This window comes from Oncorhynchus masou, chromosome 28 (assembly GCF_036934945.1).
Source record: "Oncorhynchus masou masou isolate Uvic2021 chromosome 28, UVic_Omas_1.1, whole genome shotgun sequence".
Lineage (NCBI taxonomy): Eukaryota > Metazoa > Chordata > Actinopteri > Salmoniformes > Salmonidae > Oncorhynchus > Oncorhynchus masou.
Window position 1 is genome coordinate 56354379 of NC_088239.1, and position 27800 is coordinate 56382178.

The window sequence follows — 27800 nt, forward strand, 5'->3', positions numbered from 1 at the left end:
CGTAACGTTTTTTAAACTTTCGTTTATTTAGTAAATATAAAACCATTTTTGCATTGTTGGTTAATGGCTTGTAAGTAAGCATTTCACGTTAAGGCGTTGTATTTGGCGCATGTGAGAAATACCATTTTATTTTATTTGAGGCTGAAAAGATTTGTCATGGGCCCTCAGATCCTCAAAGTTATTCAACTGCACCATGACTGGCTGCATCACCGCTTGGTATGGCAACTGCTTGGCATTCGACTGCAAGGCGCTACAGAGGGTCCAGGACCTCTATACCAGGCGATGTCAGAGGAAGGCCCAACATTTATCAAAGACTCCAGCCACCCAGAGCCACTTTCACCACATATGCTGCTGCTACTGTCTATTATCTATCATATTGCCTAGTCACTTTACCCCTACCTACTGTATATGTACAGTTCATAGTTACCTTAATTACCTCGTACCACTGCACATCGACTCGGGACTAGTACTCCCTGTATTTAGCCATGTTTTTCCACTCCCTATATACAGTACCTTCAGAAAGTATTCATACCCCTTATTTCACATTTTGTTGTGTTACAACCTGAAATCAAAATTAATTCAATTTATATTTTTCTCCCCCATCTACACACAATACTACACTTTTTTTTTTAAACAACTGTCTTCTTGGTAAGCAGCGTCAGTGTAGATTTGGCCTTGTGTTTTAGGTTATTGTCTTGCTGAAAGGTGAATTCATCTCCCAGTGTCTGGTGGAAAGCAGACTGAATCAAGTTTTCCTCCAATGTTCTGCCTGTGCTTAGCTCCATTCCGTTAATTTTTTTATCCTTAAACTCCCCTAGTCCTTAACGATTACAAGCATACTCATAACATGATGCAGCCACCACTATGCCTATGCTTGAACATATGGATATAAGTTTGTGGCAAATCCAATAAAACATAACACTTTGTATTAGGACAAAAAGTGAATTGCTTTGCCAAGTATTTTGTAATATTACTTTAGTGCCTTGTTGCAAACAGGATGCATGTTTTGGATATATGTTTTTATTCTGTGCAAGCTTCCTTATTTTCACTCTATCAATTAGGTTAGTATTATAGAGTAATTACAATGTTGTTGATTTACCCTCAGTTTTCTCCTATCACAGCCATTAAACTCTAAATGTTTTAACATCACCATTGGCCTCATGGTAAAATCACTGAGCAGTTTTCTTCCTCTCCGGCAACCCTCCCCTAACCTGGACAATGCTGAGCCAATGTGCGCCGCCCTATGGGACTCCCGATAACTGCCGGTAGTGACACAGCCTGGGAATGAACCAGTGTCTATAGTGACACTTCTAGCACGGCTATGCAGTGCCTTAAACCGCTGCGCCACTCGGGACGCCAGGACTTCTGTATCTTTGTAGTGACTGAGTCTATTGATACACCATCAAAAGTGTAATTAATAACGTCACTATGCTCAAAGGGTTATTCGATGTTTGCTTTTAATTTTTTTTATCCATCTATCAATAGTTGCATTTCTTTGTGAGACGTTGGAAAACCTCCTTGGTCTTTGTTGTTGAACCTGTGTTTGAAATTCACTGTGTGTGTATCTTATCTTTAACTCTGCATTGGCAAAGGACACCTAAGTAAACATTTCACTGTTCGTCTACACCTGTTGTCTACGAAGCATGTGACAATTTTTATTTTATTTATTCCACGTTGTTTCAATGTCATAACAGCATTGAATCAACAAAGCGTATGCCCAGTGGGGAATTTTGCTGTTTTAGAGCAAATTTCTTGTAATTTTACCAATATCTTATTATCTTATCTTATTTTTTGGTTTGGGTGATCGAACCTATCATGTCCCCCATTGGCCTTGGCTTTGTCCCAATAGCTTTTTATTTTCCCTACTGTTGTGTGACTAAAAGTGATACACCTGAGCAGGGATATTCCTATCTTATCCTATGATCGAGGTGGGGAGTAGTGTAGCCTAGTGGTTAGAGCATTGGACTAGTAACCGGAAGGTTGCGAGTTCAAACCCCCGAGCTGACAAGGTACAAATCTGTCGTTCTGCCCCTGAACAGGCAGTTAACCCACTTCTTCCCAGGTCATCATTGAAAATAAGAATTTGTTCTTGGTTAAATAAAGGTAAAAATAAAGTACTGCTGGTTCTGTTCTACCTGATAATGAATTGCACCTTCCTGGTGTCCCAGGTCTAAATCTGACCTTGATTAGAGGGAAAGAATAAGAATAATAAAAAGAAGCAGTGAAACTGCTTTGAGGTCTAGATTATAATTTGAGGGACCTAGAGTAACTACTAATAATTTTGAGAAACCTTTTCTATTTGTTTCCAGAGTTTTCTGAACACTGTATTGGACTACCATGCCAATTGCTCTATTCATGTTGATACCAGTTCAACAAGGACTGGTACATGTTGAAGTGGCCAGTTTAAAGAAGAATAATAATGACAAACAGGGAATATAAAACAAGAAGACTGGAATATATGTTGAAGTAAGGAGTTTTATTAGAAGGCAGACTTCAAAGTATTGCATTTGAAAGAAATCAATTTACTCGTGAACTACACAATGTCAACCTCAACTAAAACTGGCGGTGGAAGGATAAAACATATTTGGAATGGAGATTTGTTTGTTCTTTATGCAACATCAAAAGTAGCATCTTGTGTTTCTCTTGTATATATTATTGATGCTTGAGTCAGAAGGCGCATATACATTTGAATCATTATCTTTTCAAATATAAAGCGGTCACAGAGTTCCACCTCCATTAAAACCAACCCCATTCTCCTGTCCCATTTTGCCAGGTTCCAGCTTAATGGAACTCAATCTCTCAGACATCGACAAATGTCAAAAGTCACTTCCCACTGGGGACAAGCATCAATTTAACGTCTATTCCAAATTGGTTCAACGTCATTTCATTGAAATGATGTGGAAACAACGTTGATTCAAGCAGTGTATGCCCTGTGGGTTGTCATAAAGGCCTAGATTTGTCAAGTAAGCTAAGTTACCCCAAAGTGCTGCTCTAGGATCAACTTAAACTATCCACATCCTGACCGTGACATTTAGGAGTAAAAAACACAGCAGGTCCTAGATCAATCAGGTTCTCAGTCAAATCTACAGTAGCTGAGAGAGGTGCACAGAGAACATGCAGTTGCCTAGGCAACCCTGAGGGCCAGAGTTGGCACTGCCACAGGCCTCCGTTCTGGAGTAGGTAGCTCACATGGACCAATAGCAAAGCTGGAAGCAACAAGGCAGGAATTAGCAGGAGCCCAGCTATTGATGACACACATCCCATAGTGCAGGTGGGTCTTCCCTGTTCTGATTGTCAGCGCTCTAAGAACATGGCTTTAAAGGTTGCTCCCAGAGACTTAAGACTGTCCTCCAACCTTCACTCTTACATTTTGAAAGATTTTTTTATTTTATTATTTCTAAAGTGCTGGCATTATGTTCAAAGACAAACAAACAAACTTAGTGCAGTTATTTTCCGAGTCTATAGGTTCACATGCACATCCATTACAGTAGTCAGTCTTATGATACCTCAAGCCTTACTGTAGTTATTACAATTTCTGTAAGCTGGGTGGGTTTATGCAAACGGTCAATAGTAGGTTTTGTATCGGTAGACAAAATGCACTCAAATGTGATATTTTTCTTTGTCCTCGGCTCAGAGCTGACCATAGCAAAGAGCCTGATATACCTTTGAAATGAATTGCATGGTGTGCCTAGATCATGGGCTCAGTTACGTAGGACTAATTTAATGGCCGTCTCAATGTTTCAGCATGCATTATATTACAGTCATTGAACAAAGACCTGTTGTTATTTCGTCACTGATCCTAAGAAGAAACACACAGGGATTTCATGACGGATTTCGTCATATCGGCAATCCATAAGAAAGGACCTGTAGTTAGTGTAGAACCTCTCCTTCCATGACCACCACACTAGAGGAATGAGCACTGTATAAGTGGGTTCTGTAGGAATTGGGCAACCAAATGGCACACAAAGCAGTTGGTACGGGGAACACTTAACAGCTCAGTGTAGGCTACTGTGTGCAGACCCTCCATAGCGCGTTGCCAAATTGGTGGACCTCAGCACCCACTCGCTACAATCCCACAATCTTTCCTGCTCATTGTGTTCATACAGTTTTGTTGGACAAGTTGGACTAAAATGCCGTTTCAGATTAGGCCTCTATTTGAAGAAATAGCAAAGTGCTACACTAAGTAAACATTGTAAACTAGAACATTATATGACATACATATGGGACAGCATTCTTTTCAGCAACCACAAACAGAGCTCACTCTCTTTAGGTTAGCCACAACATTCTCTGAGTTTCACTCAGTTTTCTAGCGCAGCATAATTTCATGTCTAACTTCGACCCCACAAAAAGCGGGGTTAAGTTATTTTTTGTTGTGCGGCTTGGAAAGATTTAGGTACATCAGATGCAGTAAGGCAGGCAGGAAGTGAATCAGATATAAACAGGTTGAAGCATTAAACAAAGACAATGCATGAAAACAAGGGTTCCTATGGGTAAAGTTTGTACTACTGTAGCCTCCTCCATGGCTCATTTGAAGCCTTTCCAGTCCGTGGTCATTCATGGTGATAACTGTTGAGTGTGTGATATATATTTCAGATTGATCAAGTCTACATGTTATTCAGGTGGTTTTGAAATAACAAATGACACCAATAACTAAATATTCTGCGACTCAGGCAGTATAGATCACTACTGACAAGAAGTGGAGTAAACTTAGTCGTTATTTGATCAAGTAGCATGAATCTACTGTGTATGTGATAATATGCCACTATTCTAGCCTGTCAGAATTGCTAGACCTATAGAAGCGACCTATAGAAGCACGCCCATGCAGAACGTCACAGTATAGTGTTTCTCGTGTTGACACATACTGTGCTGCAATTCAAGAAGGCAAATGGATTGGAGCTAAAGTCCAGAATATGGAGCGATTTCAGTGTCAACAGAAATTGTGTGTGAATTCCATACTTTTGTATTTGTATTAGGATATTTAATTTAAATGTAATATTTTTGAATTTGTAATGCACAAATGTAATCATTGAATTCATAAATTGAACTTGTATTTCAAGATTTGAAACTGAATTGAATGAATATTGCATTTCATTTTAAATTCTATTTCAATTGAATTGAATATTAAAATTCAATATTTATACATTCAGTTTCAATACGGTAGATATTGCATTAATTGTATGTGTATCAATTTAACAAAGTAGCATTTCAAGGGTATCAAAGTTTCATACATTCAAATGATCAGATGCATTCAGATTTAGTTTTCAAATTCATTTTTTCAAATTTTATTTTACTTTTATTTAACTAGGCAAGTCGGTTAAGAACAAATTCTTATTTTCAATGACGGCCCGAGGAACAGTGAGTTTACTGCCTTGTTCAGGGGCAGAAGTTCTCTAAATTCAGATTCAAAACCAGAGACAACATTCTGGTACATTCCCAGCCAGGAAAGGTAGAGGAGAACAGATAGAATCAAACACTCTCTGTGGTAAACGGAAGCTTCTAGAGCCAATGTGACATGTTGAATTGATTTTCTTTCTATGAATTTGGCTCTAGCGTTTGAATAATTTTTGGTTATAAGCTATTATGACCCGGTTCCTGAAAGCTAAGACAGTCTGGAACATGGATGTGCCTTCTGTTCACCTCTATAATGATCACAGGCTGCGCAGGACACGTAAGAAGGGAGTGTCACAAAAAAACACAATTTGGTCCCCATAAGAATATAGTTGAATAGCCCCGGTCATAGCCCTTCTAAGGATAGCCTTTCCACTCACTATTTAATATTTCTCTTGTGAGTGAAAAGGTTTGAAACGGATCTCCTGCATGTCACAAGACTGTGTTAGCCCATTTAGCTAAAGCCTAGAAATTTGAATAGATTTGGATTTGATTATAGGTAAAAATTCAAGAAGTTCATGTAAAGGCTTGCTTATTAAAGGAAAACTCCACCCAAAATATTTATTTTTTTAAGTCCACTGTGGATACAATCCCAAAATGTTTTGCATGTCAGCAGCCAGGTTTATAAGATATAGGATTTTCAAAAAGCAAAGTGTCACATGCCATATGTCTTTTGCGTCATATGATGCATTTTGCATCATCATGATGATGTGGCAAGTGACACTTTACTTCTTGAAAGTCCAATATCTTGAAAACTTAACAGCTGACATGCAAAACATTTTGGGACTGTATTATTGAAAAAAATATAAAAATATTGTTTTTAGGCGGATTTTTCCTTTAACGTTACTGCTTCCCAATGATTCAGCTCATACTGAGACTCGAACTCAGGTTACTCATGAAATGAGCGTGTTTGGTGGTTCATGCTCATTTGATGAGCCACCTTACCTGAGACCTAAAGATGTGTTAGTTTGACATGTCTGAGTTTGTGTTAGACGTGTTAGTTTCAAGTCTCTGGCAAGGATAGTCATTACAAGAGTAACGTGATTTACTGGGTTGACTGTATTAGCCTGCTGAGCTAAAGCCTAGACATTGGTTCTGTGACTTGGAAGGGTCTCTTCAAGGAGGAGGTCAAAGGGGGGTTGAAGTGTAAGACAGGTGGTTCCGTGACCACACTCGCATAATGAGTAACTTGTCTGAGACCTGAAAAACTGCATTGTCTGGCGCACAGGAGCCCTGGGTTAGAACCCCATCAGTCAAACAAACACGTCTTCAGGTCTCAGGCAAGGTTGCTCATCACATGCATGGATCACCAAACCAACTCTGCTGCACTCTCATTAAATGGGGTGGACAGATCCTTCTGCTTCTGTTTGCCACAGAATGTGTTGTGCAGTAGGCCTGATTTCAAACCAAGTTAGCTATATTGGTGCCGTGATCTCTGAGTACGAGGTCAAAGGGGGGTGAAATGTAACTGAGGTGGTTCGAAGAACCACGCTCTTTTGATGAGTAACCTTGCTGAACACATTAAGACTTGTGTTAGCTTCCTGAGCTTCAGCTTAGAGGGCTAACACAGTCTTGTGACATGCAAGAGACCTGGTTCTAACCCACTCAGTCACAAGAACAATAAGAAATAGGGAGTGGAAAGGCTATCCTTAGAAGAGCTATGACAGGGCTATTCTACTATATTCTTATGGGGACCAAATAGCATTTTTTGTGACACTCCCTTTTAACGTGTCCTGTGCACCTGTGATCATCATAGACAGGAACAGAAGGCATGTCCATGTTCCAGAGAGTCTTAGCTTCCTGGAATGGGGTTATAATAGCTTATAGACAGCTGAGACAAATTCATAGGAAGACAATTGACTTTAGAAACCGCCAGAAGCTTTTGTTTACCACAGAGAGCATCTGTTGTCATCTACCTCTCCTGGCTGGCAAAGTACAAGGATGTTGTCTGTAGTTTTGAATCTACATTTATAGAATTTAATTTGAAAACGAAATCTGAATTAATCTGAGAAATTGAATATATGAAACTTTGATGAATTTGAAATTGTAGTTTGTAAACTTGATAAACAGACAATGAATGCAATATCTACCATATTGAAACTGAATGAATTGAAATATAATTTTAAAACTGAATGCAATATTCATTCAATTCAGTTTCAAATCATGAAATACAAGTTCAATTCATGCATTTGTGCATTACAAATGCAAAAATATTCAATTCAAATGTAATATCCTAATACGAAACAAAAATTATGGAATTCAAATACAGTTTCTGTTGACACTGAAATCGCTCCATACCAGAGTCTTAATATTTGTATTATTTGCTTACAAGAGCACACAGTAAAGGGGTACTTTTCTAAGCCCCCTCCAACATTCTAACCTCGCCTGCCAATGTATTCTGGGAAAACAAAGCCTATTTATTGTCAGCACTTATTTGACCTTAGCATTCAGAACTGTACATAAAAAAACAATACCTGGCTCTCCATTCTGTCATCATGACTCTAATAAAGCTAGTTTAATTATTTGTCGAAGTCCCAAAACAAACAGATGATTAAGCACAATACACTCTTCCCATGCAGTCTCGATTAAGGCACTGATCTCCGCCCCTTCTTCAGAACAGGACACTTATCAACATTTCCCATCACAGGGAAACCCCCTACCTGATGACAGTATTGCACTGGAAAGCCATTTCACTTCCCCTTAGAGCCAGTAGTGGTTGCACATGCAAATCGACCAATGGAGAAAGCAGTTATTACTTATATTACAGGCTTGGTATTCAGACCGTTTATCTGTCCTATCTTATTAATGAGTTGCAACAAGCAGGTTTAATTATAGATGAGATAAAGAACAAGGAACATAATTGGTTTCTTGTTGGGGATGTAGATAGAATAAGTGAACAACCTATCAATAGGCCAACAAACATGGCAAGTTTGACTGTATATTTGGGTATTCACCGACATCGGCAGACATCTTCACCATCCTTCTTTATTGAAATCACACAGCAGCTCCAGTGCCCTTAAGACGGAAAGTTGGTCACCTTTCTTTCAAATAATTGTTAATGTTATTCCATTCTCCGGCCCACTTTATATGAGCAGATGAAACACTGTACAAGCTGCTAGAAAATAATTGTATCTTGTGGCACCAAGATCCTGTACTTTAATGTACAGTACTGTTCCTATGCTCTACCAGGGCTAGAAACCAGCTGAATCAGTGCTACAGTTTACATTCACCCACAGTCTCATCCCCCTTCCCTGCAGGTCACATTTCTCCAAAAATACTCTTGTAAACGTATTTGTTTTCTCATTTCCTAGCTAGTGCAATTATAAATCTGGGCTCCTGATTACAGAAACAGGATCATACCCAAAAGAACCATAGGACAGGATCATATATATATTAAACACAACACAACTGGCCCAATATTGAAAATGGCACATATAATAAAGCCTTGGAAAGAGGAAATGTGATCTTGTTTGTTCTCTCTTGTTTCATTGTTATGTTATGCCAAGCATGCCAGCGTTTTGAAAGTTGGCCCAGTGTAAGCTGTCGTCGAATGACATTGGGGACAAAAATAGATTTGTTTCTGAAACCAGATCAATCTTGCTTTTTAGTAAATATAGATGTTTCCAGAACAATAATATCTAACAAACATGATGTGCTTTCCCATCATGCAATTATAAAACAACAAAAAAAGGCTGTCCATTCAAATGACTGTTTTGGGAGTTGATTAAACCTCATGTTTTTAACCAGGTGTTAGATTAAGTACACATTCATAAACTATAACATACATACCGTGTGGGTGTCTGATAGGCCTATCAATATGTTACCCCAAGCAACCCTTCTATTTAGACTCCCTACTTGTGGCAAAAATGAACAGCTAGAACAGAAAAAGTGTGACAAAACTAGTAAATGCCGCTGTGCAACATTTTGTCTCTCATCTCCCTAACTGTCGTCGTCAGCATGACCGTCCGTCCAAGTCCACTAACCTCAAACCTTCCAAGATAAGGGGGCAAAGGTCAGTTACTTCTTTAGAACAGTCATATCTCAGCAGCTCCATAAGTTTACCATCAATCCCTCCCTATAACCTCTTCAAATAAGCCAGAAGAAATTTCTCATATTAGTTTCATTCAATAATTTACAACAACAAAAATTGTTGGAGGATGAAAGGAAGCTGTAGGCTGGGTGCTGCAGTCGGTGTCAAGCCTTTCTTCTCAGCATGTCTCTAGCATGCCTCCACCCCAGGCCAAGGCCAAACCCAGGTTACACTAATCTGGGTCAAACGTAGGCCAAACGCATGACTCCGAAGAGAAACACATATACCAGTCTCTCCTCCTTGGAGTATTAATGATCTATCTTCAGGCAACTGCTGATTGTTTTCTGTATGCAGATTCATAAATGGCTCTGTTGTTGTTGTTGATTCTCTACTCATTTTGCATGCAAGCGTTGTGTTAGTGCATGTTTGTGTCTCTGGCATTGTGATACTGTGTGTTTTTTTGTAAAGGTATGCTAAATGGTGCAAACACTGTTAAGCTGGTTGGTCAGTGTCTCAGATACATCTGTACTGTATCAGATGTTAAAATCACAAGGTGTATGGGAACAGTGTGTGTATATACGTGAGTCTATCCGCCAAAAGACACAGGCATTGCATTGACTGGCTAATAGAAGAAATCATCTTGTATAAGGATGATCCATAGACAAAAAAGCCCTTCATATTTCCAGATCAAGTGTTCAATCAGTTGGAAAACCACAACCCTTAAGCAACAGGGTAAGAGGTTAAAAGTTTCTCTTCTCTTTCACAAAATCACATGCTTGGTTTTCCCCCCACATGCAATTGTTCAACTGATTTGTTGCTCTGTATGTTGAGATGTGATCATATGATATCTTCCAAGAATTTGTGTGGCACTTAAAGAAGGAACATGGTCATTTGTGTTAAATACACTGATCCATGTTGTTCCTGTAGAGAACTGTACGTTCAGTCTCTCACACAGCCAGTGCAGTGTGAGCTGCTTCAGCGTTACTGAGGTTATTTTCAGAACCCATTCTGCTTTCCTTTGAAAAGCGCAATACAGGTTAAACAATAATGTATTAATTATTATTATATCTGTAACCCAAGTATGCCTGGTAGTTTAGGTCTACTGTGTACCCTAGTATTACTATGTTTATGTTTTAACCATTTATTTAAGAGGATCACAATGGAGATATGTTTTCAAACTTTTTTTGTGTCAAACTTGATGATTTTAAATGCATTATCCACATGTGTGGTTGTATTGTGTTTTAAATGATCATATACATCTATCTATCTATTCCAAGAAGAGGGCTATCATTTTACAGTCTTATCTGATCTATTCCATAGATGAAACTGTTATGTAGCAAGTTCTGCTACTATGCGGGAATGATAACACAAGAGTGTTACTTTGTTCAGTTATCTACAATTGGGTCTTGAAGATGAACCAGAAGACAAAAAATAATCTGGAGAAATAATAAAGTAATGTTTTTCCATTTTTAAATGAGAGATTTTTTATATTCGCTCAGTCATTCTGCTTGTTCCCCAGCAATGCCTGTGTCTGTTCAGCATAAAAAAATCTTGTACTTCTTGTACTCCCTGTCCTGCTAAATAATACACTGCAGTGTGTGTGTTTCTGTGTGTGTGTATGTTCATTGCACAGTACTGGAAGTTCTGCAAGCGTGGCTTCTCGTGCTGAGAGGTTCCCTTTGGAGAGCGTGGAGGAGGACAAGAGATGGAGGAGAAAAGAAATAGCAAGCGATAGGCAAAGTGTGGCGGTGGATGGATCGGAGACAGTAGTCAGGGGATATTCACTGCCCGTTCACTATCAGGCCGTCTCAAAACTCCTCCCCTTCCTGTCCCGGGGCCATGTTACCCCGCTCTCCGGCCTCGCCTCCCGGCATCATCGTTCCCTCCACACCATCCAACCCCATTTCCTCCTCCTCCTCCTGCTGCTCATCCCCCCCTGCCTGGGAACCAACGATCTCCGCGTCCACGTCCTCCCCTACAGCCACCCCCGATCCCGGGCTGCCCATGTCCAACAGGGCGTGAGTCCTGAGTGGGTCCTTGAGTTCCGGGTACAGCCTCTGGTCCAGGGAAAGGCTAGAGGGGGTCAGGGATTTGAAGTCGGTTTCAAAGGGGAGCACCACCCCGGGTCCGGCGGCTCCCAGGGCCAGGCCCAGGCCCACACCAGCGGCCACCCCCACACCGGCCCGGTAGACCTCCATGCCGTCGGGTAGCATGGACTTGATCTTGGGCAGCCAGCGTTTGCGGACGCGCCGCGCGTTGGTGCACATGTCAGCGGCGATCACGTTCATCTCACTCTCCTTGAAGTTGGGTGCAAAGTTCTGACAGTAGACTAGAGAGAGGGGGGGGGGGGGTTGGAAGACATTCAGCTTTGTAAATCAGTAGCCGTTTTGCCTGTGGCTCAGTCAACAGTACCAGTCAAAAGTTTGTACAACACCTACTCATTCAAGGGTTTTTCTTTATTTTTAATTCTTTCTACATAGTAGAATAATAGTGGACATCAAAACTATGAAATAACACATATGGAAATGATGTAGTAACCAAAAACGTTTAAACAAATCAAAATATATGCTATAATTTAGATTCTTCAAAGAAGCCACCCTTTGCCTTGATTACAGCTTTGCACACTCTTGACATTCTCTCAGCCAGCTTCATGAGGAATGCTTTTCCAAAAGTCTTGAAGGAGTTCCCACATATGCTGAGCACTTCACTCTGCGCTCCAACTAATCCCAAACCATCTCAATTGGGTTGAGGTTGGGTGAATGTGGAGGCCAGGTCATCTGATGCAGCACTCCATCACTCTCCTTGGTCAAATAGCCCTTACACAGCCTGGAGGTGTGTTTTGGGTCATTGTCCTGAAATATAGTCTCACTAAGCGCAAACCAGATGGGATGGCGTATTGCTGCAGAATGCTGTGGTAGACAGTGTCACCAGCAAAAGACACAGACAGTGTCACCAGCAAAAGACCCCACACCATCACATCTCCTCCTCCATGCTTCATGATGGGAACCACACATGCGGAGATCATCCGTTCACTTACTCTGCATCTCACAAAGACACGGGGATTGGAACTAAAAATTTCACATTTGGACTTTTTCAATCAAGACAGATTGCCACCTTTCTAATGTCCATTGCTCGTGTTTCTTGGCCCAAGCAAGTCTCATCTTCTATTGGTGTCCTTTAGTAGTGGTTTCTTTGCAGCAATTCGACCATGAAGGCTTGATTCACACAGTCTCCTCTGAACAGTTGATGTTGAGGTGTGTCTCAAGTCAATTCATAAGGTGCAGTTAACTGTAATGAACTTATCCTCTGCAGCAGAGGTAACTCTAGGTCTTCCTTTCCTGTGTAGGTCCTCATGAAAGCCAGTTTCATCACAGTGCTTGATGGTTTTTGCGACTGCACTTGAAGAAACTTTCAAAGTCTTGAAATATCCTAAACGCATTAAGAAGGAAAGAAATTCCACAAATGAACTTTTAACAAGGCACACTTGTTAATTGAATTGCATTCCAGGTGACTACCTCATGAAACTGGTTGAGAGAATGCCAAGAGTGTGCAAAGATGTCATCAAGGCAAAGGATGGCTACTTTGAAGAATCTAAATTATAGCATATATTTTGATTTGTTTAACCCTTTTTTGATGACTACATGATTCCATGTGTTATTTCATAGTTTTGATGTCTTCACTATTATTCTAGAATTAGATTTTTTTTTCAATGAGCAGTTGTGCCCAATTTTTTGACTGGGACTGTATATGCATAGTTGATCGTTGTTTTTAAAAATAATAAAACAAATATTACACTTAAACAAGTGATGTTAAAATGTACTTGAACTTCCATGAATTCACACCTCTTCAGTCATAATCTCACAAATCATCTACAATAGTTTGACTCTGAAACAATAATGATTCAACAGAGGCTGCCATCCCCATGAACCATTATACTCCATATTTCACAATGTAAGATCAACATTTGACCAGCACCAGACTCACGTTTGACAGCATTGAGCACACGGCTGTCCAGAGGTTTCCTACTGGGGTCACTGGTAGAGGAACGGATGCCTGTTCCACAGCTATTAGCCAGGGTGTTCCTGCAGGCACACAGAGCCAACACCAGAGGGCAGCGGTAACACCAAACCCATAGGATTACATGTCTCAACACGACTGACTGTGCTGCACTCCAAACCATAGATTTATGCTGACTTGAGAATATACATTCATACATATATATTACACTTAGAAAGCAAGGAATGTAAATGTAAGTTGGATATGTGGAAGGATTTTGAGTATGAATATGACTCCACATGAAACAGATCGTTATAAATCTATACTGACAAGGTTAACATCTTCTGAATCTGAGTCACACCTAAAACATGTAAATAATGTCATTATTAATCAATACCTTTAGACTAGCTTTGACTTACCTGTCGAAGAACGTGGCGAGCAGGCGACGCAGTAGGACTTTGTGTTTGATGCCAGCACACAGGTGACAGTTCATCAGCTGGCCCCGTGTCATAAACACAGATGTACCTTGGGTGGTATGATAGAGAGCTCCTGAGTGAAATAGGTTTCCCTATCACTAATCCATTACCCTGTGTTTCTATCACTACTCCATTGCCCTGTGTTTCTATCACTACTCCATTGCCCGGTGTTTCTGTCACTACTCCATTACCCTGTGTTTCTATCACTAATCCATTACCCTGTTTCTATCACTACTCCATTACACTGTTTCTATCACTACTCCATTATCCTGTGTTTCTGTCACTACTCCATTACCCTGTGTTTCTTTCACTACTCCATTACCCTGTGTTTCTATCACTAATCCATTACCCTGTTTCTATCACTACTCCATTACACTGTGTTTCTATCGTTACTCCATTATCCTGTGTTTCTATCACTACTCCATTACCATGTGTTTCTTTCACTACTCCATTACCCTGTGTTTCTATCACTAATCCATTACCGTTTCTATCACTACTCCATTACACTGTGTTTCTATCGCTACTCCATTACCCTGTGTTTCTATCACTACACCATTGCCCTGTGTTTCTATCGCTACTTTACAACCCAACTCTGCCAGCCTGTCATTTCTTTCATGAAACATTTATGCTGTAAAAGTACTCTATCACCCTGACAGTACTCTATCACCCTGACATTTCACTCTATCACTTATTTTGTATCCCTTTATTCCCATCAATTATGTGACAACTCTTATGAATACGATTTCCAAAGTATTTATAGCAAATGGCAAATTAACTTGAACTTGAACATTTCATACAGCATTTGATCTAATCTCAACCTGACTAGGTATCCCCTTTTCCATTCCTTTTACCTCAACCCTTTTACCAAAGACCAACAGAGACCTTACACTATTCATCAATCTCCTCTGCAGCATACCTCCCACCAGCTCCAGTTTCTCCCCCGGGTCTCCTTCGGTGTAGAGCTTGGGGTGGCAGCGGTATCCGATCTGGCTGATGAGGCTGGCGGGCAGGGCCACCAGGTCCCTACGGACCAGCACACAGGAGCGGTTCTCCAGGGACAGGGGCATGGCCGCCATCTCTGGCTTGTCCTGGACTGGAGAGGGACAGGTGAGGAGTTAACTCTGTAGTGTAGGAATTCATAGGGAAGAGTTATGGATAGAACTATAAACCCTTTCTATAGAGAGGGAGGCGTTCACCCTACGTGAAATACAGAGAGACAGAATGACAAAGAGAATGAGAGTCACACACATACACACACTACTATCTAGTCGTGTGGGTGTTTAATAAATTCTAAGTTCCAGATAATCAATGTGCTGTATCATCACCTTGAGGGACACAGGAGAGAGAGTTACTGGTTTCAAACTTTGGATTCCCTCCCAAAAACATCCCATTAACCTCAAGATACAGTGCCTTGCGAAAGTATTCGGCCCCCTTGAACTTTGCGACCTTTTGCCACATTTCAGGCTTCAAACATAAAGATATAAAACTGTATTTTTTTGTGAAGAATCAACAACAAGTGGGACACAATCATGAAGTGGAACGACATTTATTGGATATTTCAAACTTTTTTTAACAGGCCTGAATCCAATCGAGAATCTGTGGAAAGAACTGAAAACTGCTGTTCACAAATGCTCTCCATCCAACCTCACTGAGCTCGAGCTGTTTTGCAAGGAGGAATGGGAAAGAATTTCAGTCTCTCGATGTGCAAAACTGATAGAGACATACCCCAAGCGACTTACAGCTGAAATCGCAGCAAAAGGTGGCGCTACAAAGTATTAACTTAAGGGGGATGAATAATTTTGCACGTCCAATTTTTCAGTTTTTGATTTGTTAAAAAAGTTTGAAATATCCAATAAATGTCGTTCCACTTCATGATTGTGTCCCACTTGTTGTTGATTCTTCACAAAAAAATTACAGTTTTATATCTTTATGTTTGAAGCCTGAAATGTGGCAAAAGGTCGCACAGTTCAAGGGGGCCGAATACTTTCGCAAGGCACTGTACTATACATACAAACACTTACACCAGACACGTCCACACACACTAGATGTGCTCTCTCACACACACACACCTGTTTCTTCGTCTATCCTTGTGGGGACCAAACAATTGATTCCAGTTCAAAATCCCATTTTCCCTTAACCCTAACCCCAACCCCAACCCTAACCCCAACCCCAACCCTAATTCTAACCCCAACCCTAATTCTAACCCTAACCCTAATTGTAACTCGAATCCTAAACCTAAGCCTAAAATAGCAATTTTCCTTGTGGGGGCCAGCAAAATGTCACCACCTGTCCGAATTGTACTTCTGGTCTCACAAGGATAGTAAAAACACACATGCTCATGCACGCACGCACGCACGAAACGCACGCACGAAACGCACACACACACACACACACACACACACACACACACACACACACACACACACACACACACACACACACACACACACACACACACACACACACACACGCACACACACCATTCTCAAATATCCCACAATGTCACCCTGGGGTGCTCTGACTGATTGCAGATAGAATGCTGAAACACTAGACTTTGACAAACCTGTCCAATAACAATGCCTTGAGCAGCAAAAAATATGAAGCACTGCAGTAGGGGGAGTGAAGTGTGTGTGTGCATTAGAGTTGTGATAAAGGAGCTGTTGTTGGTCACCATGTACAGTAAAATGTATAACTTCATACATCGTACCCAAATGCCTATATAAAGTCCCATAAGCAGTGGCGACCTGTCATTCAGTGCCTGTTTTTCCATTAATACGTGTCACATATCAGTTTGCAATCAATGTAAAAGAAAAGTTAAATACATTTCATTGAGTTAATAAACCCACCATACAAACAATGTCTTTTTTATGCTAACTTGAATAAGGCAGCTCCAAAATGCAGGGGTTTCAGCCTAGCTCAGTGCTTTCTGTGGTGGTGAGGCAGCCAGAATACGGAGCGTAGGGGTTGGTAATGTTCTCTAGTTGCGCCGTGATTGGCTCAGTGTTCTGTCACTCATGGTGACACTGCTTCACTGACAAATCTAAGGGTAGAGCTCGAGCATTCAAGTCCCTTGGGTGCTGCCATAGAGTTACATTAGAAGAGCCCACCCAGGAAGGCTCAATCAAGTTATATCTACAGTAGCTTTGTTGGGACTGATCAAGTACACATCATACTTTCAAATTCTTAGCTAGCAGTCATCATCATGAATCAAGTCAAATCTACTGGTAAATCCTTTTTAATCCTTGTCATAATAAGATAAATAATGGAAAGAAATTCTAGATAAAACAATGCTCTTCGGCATTTGGACATAAACATTACACAACCAGTTCTAAATCGCAAATTCAACTATGAGTGGTTTGGAAGAAATCAGTGGCTAACTGTAAGCATTGCAAAGCAATCACTGGTCTGAAATTCAGTGGAGTGGGTGTGTGGTACCAATTCTGGGTTTAAGGGTCTCTTTTCCAAGCTTAAAATGATAAACATTCAACATTAGCCATACTGTCAAACCAGCATGATTTCTGCCTCTCTCAAAACAACTGTTTACTCGGAACTGGGAAATAAGACCTAAGTGAGTTCAAGACAACTGGGAACTCGGGGAAAAAACAAGCTCTGACTGGTAAAATAAGTTTGGAATGGTCATCCAACTCGGAATTGTAAGTCGGGAACTCAGGCCTCTTTCTAGAGCTACGACCTGAAGATCACTGACGTCATCATGATTCCCCCCCCCCCCAGAGTTCCCAGTTGTCCTGAAAGCACCATAAATCCAGAGAATGCCAGACTTTGATGACAAAGTTTGACGACAAAATTAGTCCAACGAAGGACCGTCGCGCCACCTTCCTGTTCCAAGTAAGCACAGCACAAAAAGGTAAGTCCAGAAATGTCTTGTATGCTGCTGCATAAATGATGTAATATGCCAGGGAGATATGTACACTGTAGATAAGAAAGTAATACCAAGTGTATGTAGTGTAGTAAGCTGTCAGTAGTCCATCCTAATAATTTGGTCTATTTTCCCCTCTTAATTTCGCCTACTGTTCTGATTTGGTGGTGCACATGTAGCCTGTAACCTGTTTTAGAGAAATATAATCATTGAATTTTGTAAGAGCTTTCATTGTCTGCTTATATCCCCCTATATTTATTCTATGGTTCTGACTTGGTGTAAAGGGAGAACTCTGTAAGAACGGCCCATGTTCTGAATTCTGTCGCTGTACATTCAAAAGTGCAGAACAAATACAGTAGTTATATTGACTATGTCCGTCCTAACTCGCTCATTAATGTATTAATCGAAATTACAGATTGCATCTTATCTGCTTGTTGTCCCCTTATGACATAGTTTGTACATCTCAATTGTCAGTAGAAACCACATTTGTTTAAGCAAGTCAGCCATATCAGCTATGCTTTTTTTAAAAGGCAGTAAATGTGGTTGAACTGTTTCACTGCCAGACAAGGCTCAGCTGATAGCCAGGTGAAACAGTGGTAAGGTGTTGGGACTGCTGTTGGGACTCTGCTGTTGGGACAGCTTTATGTAGGCCCTAGCAGTTTGTGAGCACCGTTTGTCACCGTTATAGTGCAATTAATCTATTGTTTAGTGTTGTGTATTGGTTTTGCTGGCATGCATCCCCCAACATTGCTTTGGGTTTTCCCCACCAAGATTTACATGCTAAAATCACCACTGACTATAAACATGACATGATGCAATGCTAATGTTAAGCAGGCCTAAATTATCTATATCATTTATGACATGCTATGAGATCCATTATATGAAACCCATTTTATGAAGTCACATGTGACATTATTTATGACACATCCATTCATGATTTTGTAAGAACAATGTATAGGACAGCCTACAAAACTGGCACGTGTTACCTGATACAAGAGTACTAACCTGATCCATTCTCCAGCTCAACATTTAGTCATACGTTTCTTAAATATTGCCCCCTAAAACCATTTTTCTACATGGCTGTTTTTGTCTGTATAATATGCAACATATTCTTTGATTCTTACATTTCAAAATGAAAGGAATATTGCTTCATTTGACTCATGAAGTGAGATTTTGTAAGAGAACCTTTGCTTTGACATCAAAGGATATTCTCATGCTAAGAGATTATCAGAGAATTGGGCAGCACTTTATGTGACGCAGTCCTGGAAAGTATTTTCTAGAAAACTACAATTGCTAGCATGTAGTTCTAAGGTAAATACCAGGTAAAAGATATACAGTAACAGCATTATCCAGCAACAGTTGATACTTACTTCCGTATGGGTTGGCTGAGCGCCCATAGATCTGACTGTAGGCCTCTTCCGTGATCCCATCGTACGGTTCTTCCTCAAACTCCTCATCCTCGTTCTGGTAGGAGGTAGGGCTGTCTGTGGTGGGCAGGCTGGAGGCCCCAGGACTGGACCTCTCTCCCCCGGCCACTGGGTAGGGCTGCATCCCCGGGAAGATGGTGGTCCCGACCGAACCTGTGTAAAACAATGAGCTTCCCCTGGAGAGCCGTCCCCCCAGCTCAGATGAAGAGGACCCTCTCTTATAATGACTCAGGCTGGGCAACCCCAGTGGGGTCGGATCGCATCCCTCCAGTTTGATCTTCCGTGTGGGCAGCACCAGGGAGGGGGACCAGCCCTGCGGCCCCAGGATGGAGGTCCCTGCCCCAGCCAGGGTGTTGTTGCTGGGACTCTGTGGCTCTGAGCCTGATTGCTGCTCCTCCATAGCAGCCGTTTGGGAGTCGCAGTGGGGTGAGTTGGCCTTGAACATCAGGTCCATGCCCCTCTCCACAATATGCTGGATCTGAAGATACCCGGCGGTGTACATCACCACCAGCTGCTCGCTGGCTGCCATGGTCAGCTTGCCCGTGTAGCAGAAGGATAATATAAGCTGGAAGCAGGCGGGAGTCACCGATGAGGGCAGCTCGAACTGGCTCTTGGATGAGCCACTGAACAGATCTCGGAAGTAGAGGCTGCTGGCGGCTAGTACAGCCCGGTGGGCCTTAAAGGGCTGGCCTTTAACCAGGATGGAGACATCACAATACTGGCCCAGCAGGCGCTGCTCGTTGAGGGAGCCCAGCACGGTGCTGCCGAAGCTGGGGATCTCCACGTGGAGGAGCTGGGACATGGTGGTGGAGGAAGAGGAGGAGGAGGAAGAGGGGCTTTAAAGAGTCACCACAGACAAGATCAGTGAGAGGGACATCTGTAGAAGGAAAGGGATGGATTAGACAAATTGGAAAAGTTGAGAAGAAAGCACGATACAGTTCAGTGTATTAGAGACAGACAGCAAAAAGAGAGGTGAAAGACAAGTGAAAGAGATGTGTGAGAGAGGCTAGAGTGGGCTGGGGTGAGAGAAAGAAAGAGTGAAGTGTGAGAGAGATCAGAAAAAGAAAGGTGAGAGAAGAGTGTGTGAACAAAGAGAGAGAGAAAAGAGGGTGGGAAATAGACAGAAAGAGAAAAAGGCAGAGGAGGCTATTTAAACACATGAACATCAATTCCTTTGAATGAGGTTATTGTAAAACGCCAATTTTGGTTAAGATGGCTTGATTTCGCAGAACTATAAAAAGCTGAAATTCTTAAAATAATATTTTTAAAAATCACATTTTCTGTAAAGTATGAAATAATTAAATGATGTCATCATTTTGGCAGACCTCACTGAAAACATAGAAACTGCAGAAATGTGGTATAAAAACATGAATGAATAATGTTCCGTTAATATGCAAAGTAAGAATTCAAAGTAGTTGAATTCAGTGATAAAAGGAAGTCAATATAACCAGTGTAATGATATAATTGACACATATTATTCACACTCGTAAGTGTGTTCCCTTCACTTTGACTATATAAACTAAACTGTAGCCAGCAAGGAAACACATGCATTATCCCTGGAAACACATAACTTCGGAGACACAAATATATTTAACTTTGATAGCTCCCTTTACAATAACAACCAGTTACAGGTTGACAAGCTCCCCAGATGTATTTGCATATGCTCCTTCATTCCATGAACCTTATCTTTGTGTTTTGCTTCCCCACTCACTCGCCAGTTTCATTATTGAGCAATGCTGCAGAAAGGTTTCCAGGAATACAAACTGAAAAGTGTCATCCCCCTCTCCCGCCTCCACAGACACACACACATCCCTCTCTTCTCTTCTCCTCTTTCTCGCACACATGGATGGACATACACAGACACCACACACACACACGCACACACACACACACACACACACACACACACACACACACACACACACACACGCACTCACACGCACTCACACGCACTCACACGCGCACACATCCCATCCATCGCAGAGAGCTCTGACCTGTACAACCCAATCCTCAGGAAAGGAGAATGGACATACCATGAAGCTTTCACGCGCCAACACCAGAAAAGAAAGCAGGAGGAGAGAAAAAAGCACTCTGTTGCTCTCTCTTATTCTCAAAGCCTCACTCTCTGACTCTATCTTGCTCTCTGTCTCACTTAGAGATCGGAGCTTTTCTCCCTCCCTCTGTTTTCATTTCCTCTCGCAAAGCTTTTCTCTGTACCTCCGTTTTCTCTCCCTGTCAAAGCTTTTCTCCCTCGCTCTTTTCTCTCTCACTCTCCTTTTACTCTCCCTCTCCCTCACCTTCTCCCTCTCCCAGGGCTGAATTCAACAAGTGCTGCTGCAGCTGGAGAGAGCGCATCAATGATGAAAGGAGTGGGAGGCTCTCTGTGTGCAATCAATGCAGCATCTATACGTATGTCACAGGGAGAGGGAGGGATAGAGCGAGAAAAAAAACAGGGTAGAGTTACAGACAAACAGAGACGGAGACTGGGTGGAGGGGGGGGGGGAGTTGAGACAGAGGGAACGTCGCTAAGAAAGGCAATTGCGTTGTAGCAACTTCAGCTCCTATCTGAACCTAAGCAACGGCCAAAAAATAGAAAATGTCATAAAAATAGCAAGTTAATAAAATAAGAGTTGAATGAGAAAAAAGTAAGGAGAGAGAAGGAGTTAATTATACTGTCTGAAATGTGCAGTTGAAAGTAGCCCTGTCATTCACCCTGAAATCTCCAGTTTGATGCAAGAACATATTGAGAATGTGACTCATACTTAAACAGCTCATACCACTACCACTACTGATTCTGAATGCCGGAAAAGATTAAACTTGCAAGCGTTTGTGCAAGTATCACATTGGGAGTGTCTGTTAAAACGCTGTGACTGTCTCTTGGGGGATTTTAAACATGAGTGAGTGAGTTCTCCAAGTGAGATGTCACTGGGTTCACTATGTTAGCTTGTTCAGGTAGACAGCTCCCTCTGTTGTCTGGTTGCATTTTTGGACAGGCACTGAGCAGGTCTCCCGGACTGCTGTTTGTCGGTGGATTAGAGCGGGAAAAAGGACCCCAGACGTCATTGAGTGTGACAGAGGAAAGCCCAGGGAAACGTTAGACAGCAGCTTACTGTACAGAGAGTGTCTCTGCTAAGGACTGTGAAGGAAGCTGTGAACATAAAACAACCATGACACAGATTGACACACGTAAGAGAGCGAGAGACTGAGAGAGGGAGAGATGAACGGGAACAACTGAGTGAGAGGGATAGAGAGAGGGAAAGAGGGAGTGTCTAGTGTGTGGGCAACATGATGTGTGTATGTGTGTGTGCCAATCCTTTTTTCCCTCTTAACATTTGGCATATTAAGAAAACTTGTAGATTCACTGGTAATTTACTCACTGCTTAGCAATGTAAACAACACCAGCTAGAATACACACTGTAGGCGCAATGATGACACAATTACATGAAATTACAGATAATCGGAAATTAGATAAAAGTATCTTGTTATTCTTGTCATGTGGTATTTTCCCTCCCTCCCTCCCTCCCTCCCTCCCTCCCTCCCTCCCTCCTCCCTCCCTCCCTCCCTCCCTCCCTCCCTCCCTCCCTCCCTCCCTCCCTCCCTCCCTCCCTCCCTCCCTCCCTCCCTCCCTCCCCCTCCCTCCCTCCCTCCCTCCCTCCCGCCAGACAACAACCCAGCCTGCCAAATGTAATGCAAATAGAGATATCCAAACTGGGCAAACTTCTCACTTCACATCCCCACAGGGAAAGACATCACCCCCTTTCTCTTCCCATCTTCCTCTCTTCATATCACGGCACTTTCCCTCTGAGCTGCTGTCTTTCTGCCAATTAATGCACACAGGGCTGCAATGCAGTGAGTCCCACGCGCGCCACAGCACAGAGAGAAGTGAAGCATGCTGGGTATAGAGTCTACAGACATGCATGTACGTGCCAGCCTGGGCAGAGAGGGGGAGGGGGATCCAGAAATATGTTGAGTCAGGCAGACGGGAGGACACAGCACTGTGCACAGCACATCAGCTCTGAAACAGCCCACTAAATTTAGACTTTGTACATCTCTGATAACAAACATAAAGAAATGAACTCCATCAACAGGCTGTCTATTTCTGGCTAATCTTGGTTAAATCAACCGGCTGTCTATTTCTGGCTAATCTTGGTTAAATCAACCAGCTGTCTATTTCTGGCTAATCTTGGTTAAATCAACCGGCTGTCTATGTCTGGCTAATCTTGGTTAAATCAACCAGCTGTCTATGTCTGGCTAATCTTGGTTAAATCAACCGGCTGTCTATGTCTGGCTAATCTTGGATAAATCAACCGGCTGTCTATGTCTGGCTAATCTTGGTTAAATCAACCAGCTGTCTATGTCTGGCTAATCTTGGTTAAATCAACCGGCTGTCTATGTCTGGCTAATCTTGGTTAAATCAACCGGCTGTCTATGTCTGGCTAATCTTGGATAAATCAACCGGCTGTCTATGTCTGGCTAATCTTGGTTAAATCAACCGGCTGTCCATTGCTGGCTAATCTTGGTTAAATTAACCGGCTGTCGATTTCTGGCTAATCTTGGTTAAATCAACCGGCTGTCCATTGCTGGCTAATCTTGGTTAAATCAACCGGCTGTCTATGTCTGGCTAATCTTGGTTAAATCAACCGGCTGTCCATTGCTGGCTAATCTTGGTTAAATCAACCGCCTGTCCATTGCTGGCTAATCTTGGTTAAATCAACCGGCTGTCGATTTCTGGCTAATCTTGGTTAAATCAACCGGCTATCTTTGTCTGGCTAATCTTGGTTAAATCAACCGGCTGTCTATGTCTGGCTAATCTTGGTTAAATCAACCGGCTGTCGATTTCTGGCTAATCTTGGTTAAATCAACCGGCTGTCTATGTCTGGCTAATCTTGGTTAAATCAACCGGCTGTCCATTTCTGGCTAATCTTGGTTAAATCAACCTGCTGTCTATGTCTGGCTAATCTTGGTTAAATCAACCGGCTGTCTATGTCTAGCTAATCTTGGTTAAATCAACCTGCTGTCTATTTCTGGCTAATCTTGGTTAAATCAACCGGCTGCCTATGTCTGGCTAATCTTGGTTAAATCAACCGGCTATCTATTTCTGGCTAATCTTGGTTATATCAACCGGCTGCCTATGTCTGGCTAATCTTGGTTAAATCAACCGGCTGTCTGTCTGGCTAATCTTGGTTAAATCAACCGGCTGTCTATGTCTGACTAATATTGGTTAAATCAACCAGCTGTTAGTCTGGCTAATCTTGGTTAAATCAACCGCCTGTCTATGTCTGACTAATATTGGTTAAATCAACCAGCTGTTAGTCTGGCTAATCTTGGTTAACCCAGAACTAAAATCTCATGTAATTTAGTCAGATTTATGTCTACGTGGTCTGTCCACGAGAGATTAATGTTTGGCTGTCGTGTGCCCTGTGTGTATCTGTTTGTGTCTCTGAAGTTGAGAGAGGGAGCGGGATAGAGAGAAATATATATATATATTTGAGAGAGAGAGAGAAACAAATAGAGTGCCCTGTGTCAGAGTGTGTGTGTGTGTGTGTGTGTTTGTGTGTCCACGCCCGCACGCTGATGTACGTCAAAGCCTCATTGACAGCGTCCTCTCTTTTTTTTTACTAGGTGTGTTTTTATAATCATGTCTTTATGTGGCACTGTGAGTTATGAGTGTGTAGGTGTAGTTTATGGAACGGGAGATTTGAATGCTGTTACTGCTCCTACCAACTGTATTGGAATGTGTTAGTCAGGGCTGCACTCTGGTTGCTGGTGCTGATTATTTGTAATAGCAGGCTGGAGTATTTGAATATGCAATGCAGGCTTATAGACCAGATGGTATAGGTCAACCCTACTCCCTACTCTCCACACACACAACACTGAAATTATACAATTTTAGAGAATATGCAGGGACAATATAACACAAAACATGTTTTAAAGCACAGCAGCACTTTTTAATGTTTGTAATGGGAGCTATTGTTTAAACCTGTGATGATTCTATGTCCCTTTGATGAGTCCATTCAAATTCTTTGCAATATTAAACTGAGGCAATATATGCTAAAAGATTTCCAGTGTAAAGTCTATAGCCACCGCTATAACGGTGAGGCTATACAATCTCAATATGAACAATCCATCTCTATAAATATTCAGATACTGCAGTTGTTCTCATGTCTAAAGTGTAACAGACAACAGATTCCATCCACGTTGTTGAGACGGCCGACTCCCTGGCAACAGTTCTACCAATCGGGACGGACTGACGGAGCGTCTGCACGGCTCTCGTTGATGCATTGAGAGGAGAGAGAGATTGAGGAGAGAGTGAGAGAAGAGAGATGTCTGACTGCTTATAACGCAACATCAGGCTTTGCTTGACCTCCCCTGGGATAAGTTGTCTATACAAAGTCAATGTCAGATCATTTTTGTTTGTCGTTGGAATCGGCTGAATCACCGGCTTATGTAAGATGGATATAGTGATTTTTTGTTGTTGGTGATATGATATTGTCTAGATTTTCTTTCTAATCTGAAGCAGTGTACTAAAACTTTGGATGGAAGGTTTTGTCTAACATTGGATGGAAACAGCCAAGTTCCAAGTTTTTAAGCTGTCTCCAAGCTCTCGTTGTCATCACAATGGGAACACATACAGCACAACATACAGTGTAAACGTATAGTGCATAATACATATTTATCATACAACACATCATCCCCATATTTCTTACCTAGTCTGGTGCATATGCTTATTGCAGTAACTAACTACCTTCAATTCCCTCAACCTAAACACTAACATTTCAACCACCCTCCACTTGAGTCCCTCTACACAGGTTTCTGACAGTGTACTCCTGTAGTGGTACCTGTCTCTATCCCTCAGTAGCAGAGATGAGGGGGTAGACTCAGAAGAGGGACTGCCAGTGAGTTCTAGGCAGGCAGACTGGTGTTAAACTAATGGACTCCAAGTGGGCGTAGGAGGTAAACAAACAAACAGTCACAGCAGCTGCATCAGCCCCACTGACAATGACAGCAGGACATCAGGGCTTTTAGAAATACAGCATGAGAAAGAGGGAGAGAGAAAGAGAGAGAGAGAGAGAGAGAGAAAGAGAGAGCGAGCGAGGCACAGTGAGGAATGTGAAAGATAGAGATATAAACTGTAGGAGGCTATATGCATATTGAAATTGGAAAGTGAGCGAGAGAGTGAGAAAAATGTATTATACAATAAACACATACAAATTCCATTTGGCTACACTTAAACTCTTTAACACCATCCTCAGCTCTGGCATCTTCCCCAATATTTGGAGCCAAGGACTGATCACCCCAATCCAGGCAAATGGAGACAAATTTGATCCCAATAACTACTGTGGGATCTGCTTCAACAGCAACCTCAAGTAAATCCTCTGCATTATCATTAACAGCAGACTCCTATATTTCCTCAGTGACAACAACATCCTCAGCAAATGACAAATTAGCTTTTTTACCAAATTACCATATGACAGACCACGTATTCACCCTGTACACCATACCTGACAAACAAACAAACCAAACCAACAACTATTCTCATGCTTTGTTGATTTCAAAAAAGCTTTTGACTCAATTTGGCATGAGGGTCTGCTATATTAATTGATGGAAAGTGGAGTTGGGGGCAAAACATACAACATTATAAAATCCTTTACACAAACAACAAGGGTTTCTGTTAAAATGTTTTAAAAAACACACATATTTCATTCCTCAGGGGTGAGACAGGGATGCAGCTTGAGCCCCACCCTTTTCAACATATACATCAATGAATTGGCGAGGGCACTAGAACAGTCTGGTGCATCTGTCCACAACCAAGGATGGTATACAGCAGCACCTAGCTTTTCTGCACAGATTCTGTTAGACCTGGGCCCTGACAGTGAATCTCATTAAGACAAAAACAATTGTGTTCCAAAAAAAAGTCTATTTGCCAGGACCACAAATACAAATTCCATCTAGATACCGTTGCCCTAGAGCACACAAAAAACGATACCTACCTCTGCCTAAAAATCAGCACCACAGGTAACTTTCACAAAGCTGTGAACGATCTGAGTGACAAGATCAGAAGGGCCTTCTACACCATCAAAAGAAACATAAATTTCAACATCTCGTTTAGGATCTGGCTAAAAAATACTTGAATCCGTTATAGAACCCATTGCCCTCTACGGTTCTGAGGTCTGGGGTCCACTCACCAACTAAGAATTCACAAAATAGAACAAACACCAAATTGAGACTCTGCATGCAGAATTCTGCAAAAACACCCTCCATGTACAACGTAAAACACCAAACAATGCATGCAGAGCAGAATTAGGACGATACCCACAAATAATCAAAATGCAGAAAATAGCTGTTACATGCTACAACCTCCCAAAAGGAAGTGATTCCCAAACCTTCAATAAAAATGCCATCACCTACAGAGAGATTAAACCACAGAAAAGTCGGCACAGCAATCTGGTCCTGGAGTTCTGTTCACAAACACAAACAGGACAGCAACACAATTAGACCCAACCAAATCATGAGAAAAATTATTACTTGACACATAGGAAAGAAATAACCAAAAAACAAAGCAAACTGGAATCCTATTTGGCCCTTAACAAAGACTAACCAGTGGC

At 41.7% G+C, this 27800-nt stretch overlaps 1 protein-coding gene across 3 annotated transcripts in view; it reads right to left on the bottom strand.

The window, feature by feature from the left end:
• Window positions 1-2457: 2457 nt before the first annotated feature.
• LOC135517954 (nucleus accumbens-associated protein 2-like) overlaps window positions 2458-27800 on the bottom strand; it is a 43158-nt gene continuing 17815 nt past the window's right edge. Inside the window, exons 1-6 of one of the 3 annotated variants that reach the window (XM_064942696.1) lie at window positions 21492-22646; window positions 19138-20071; window positions 14807-14983; window positions 13834-13939; window positions 13403-13500; window positions 2458-11747 (exon numbers count right to left, since the gene is read on the bottom strand). In XM_064942696.1, coding sequence (XP_064798768.1) covers window positions 11227-11747; window positions 13403-13500; window positions 13834-13939; window positions 14807-14983; window positions 19138-19996 — 1761 coding nt within the window. In that variant the 5' untranslated portion in view covers window positions 19997-20071; window positions 21492-22646 and the 3' untranslated portion in view covers window positions 2458-11226. The other 2 variants (XM_064942695.1, XM_064942694.1) reach the window with 2 other exon arrangements.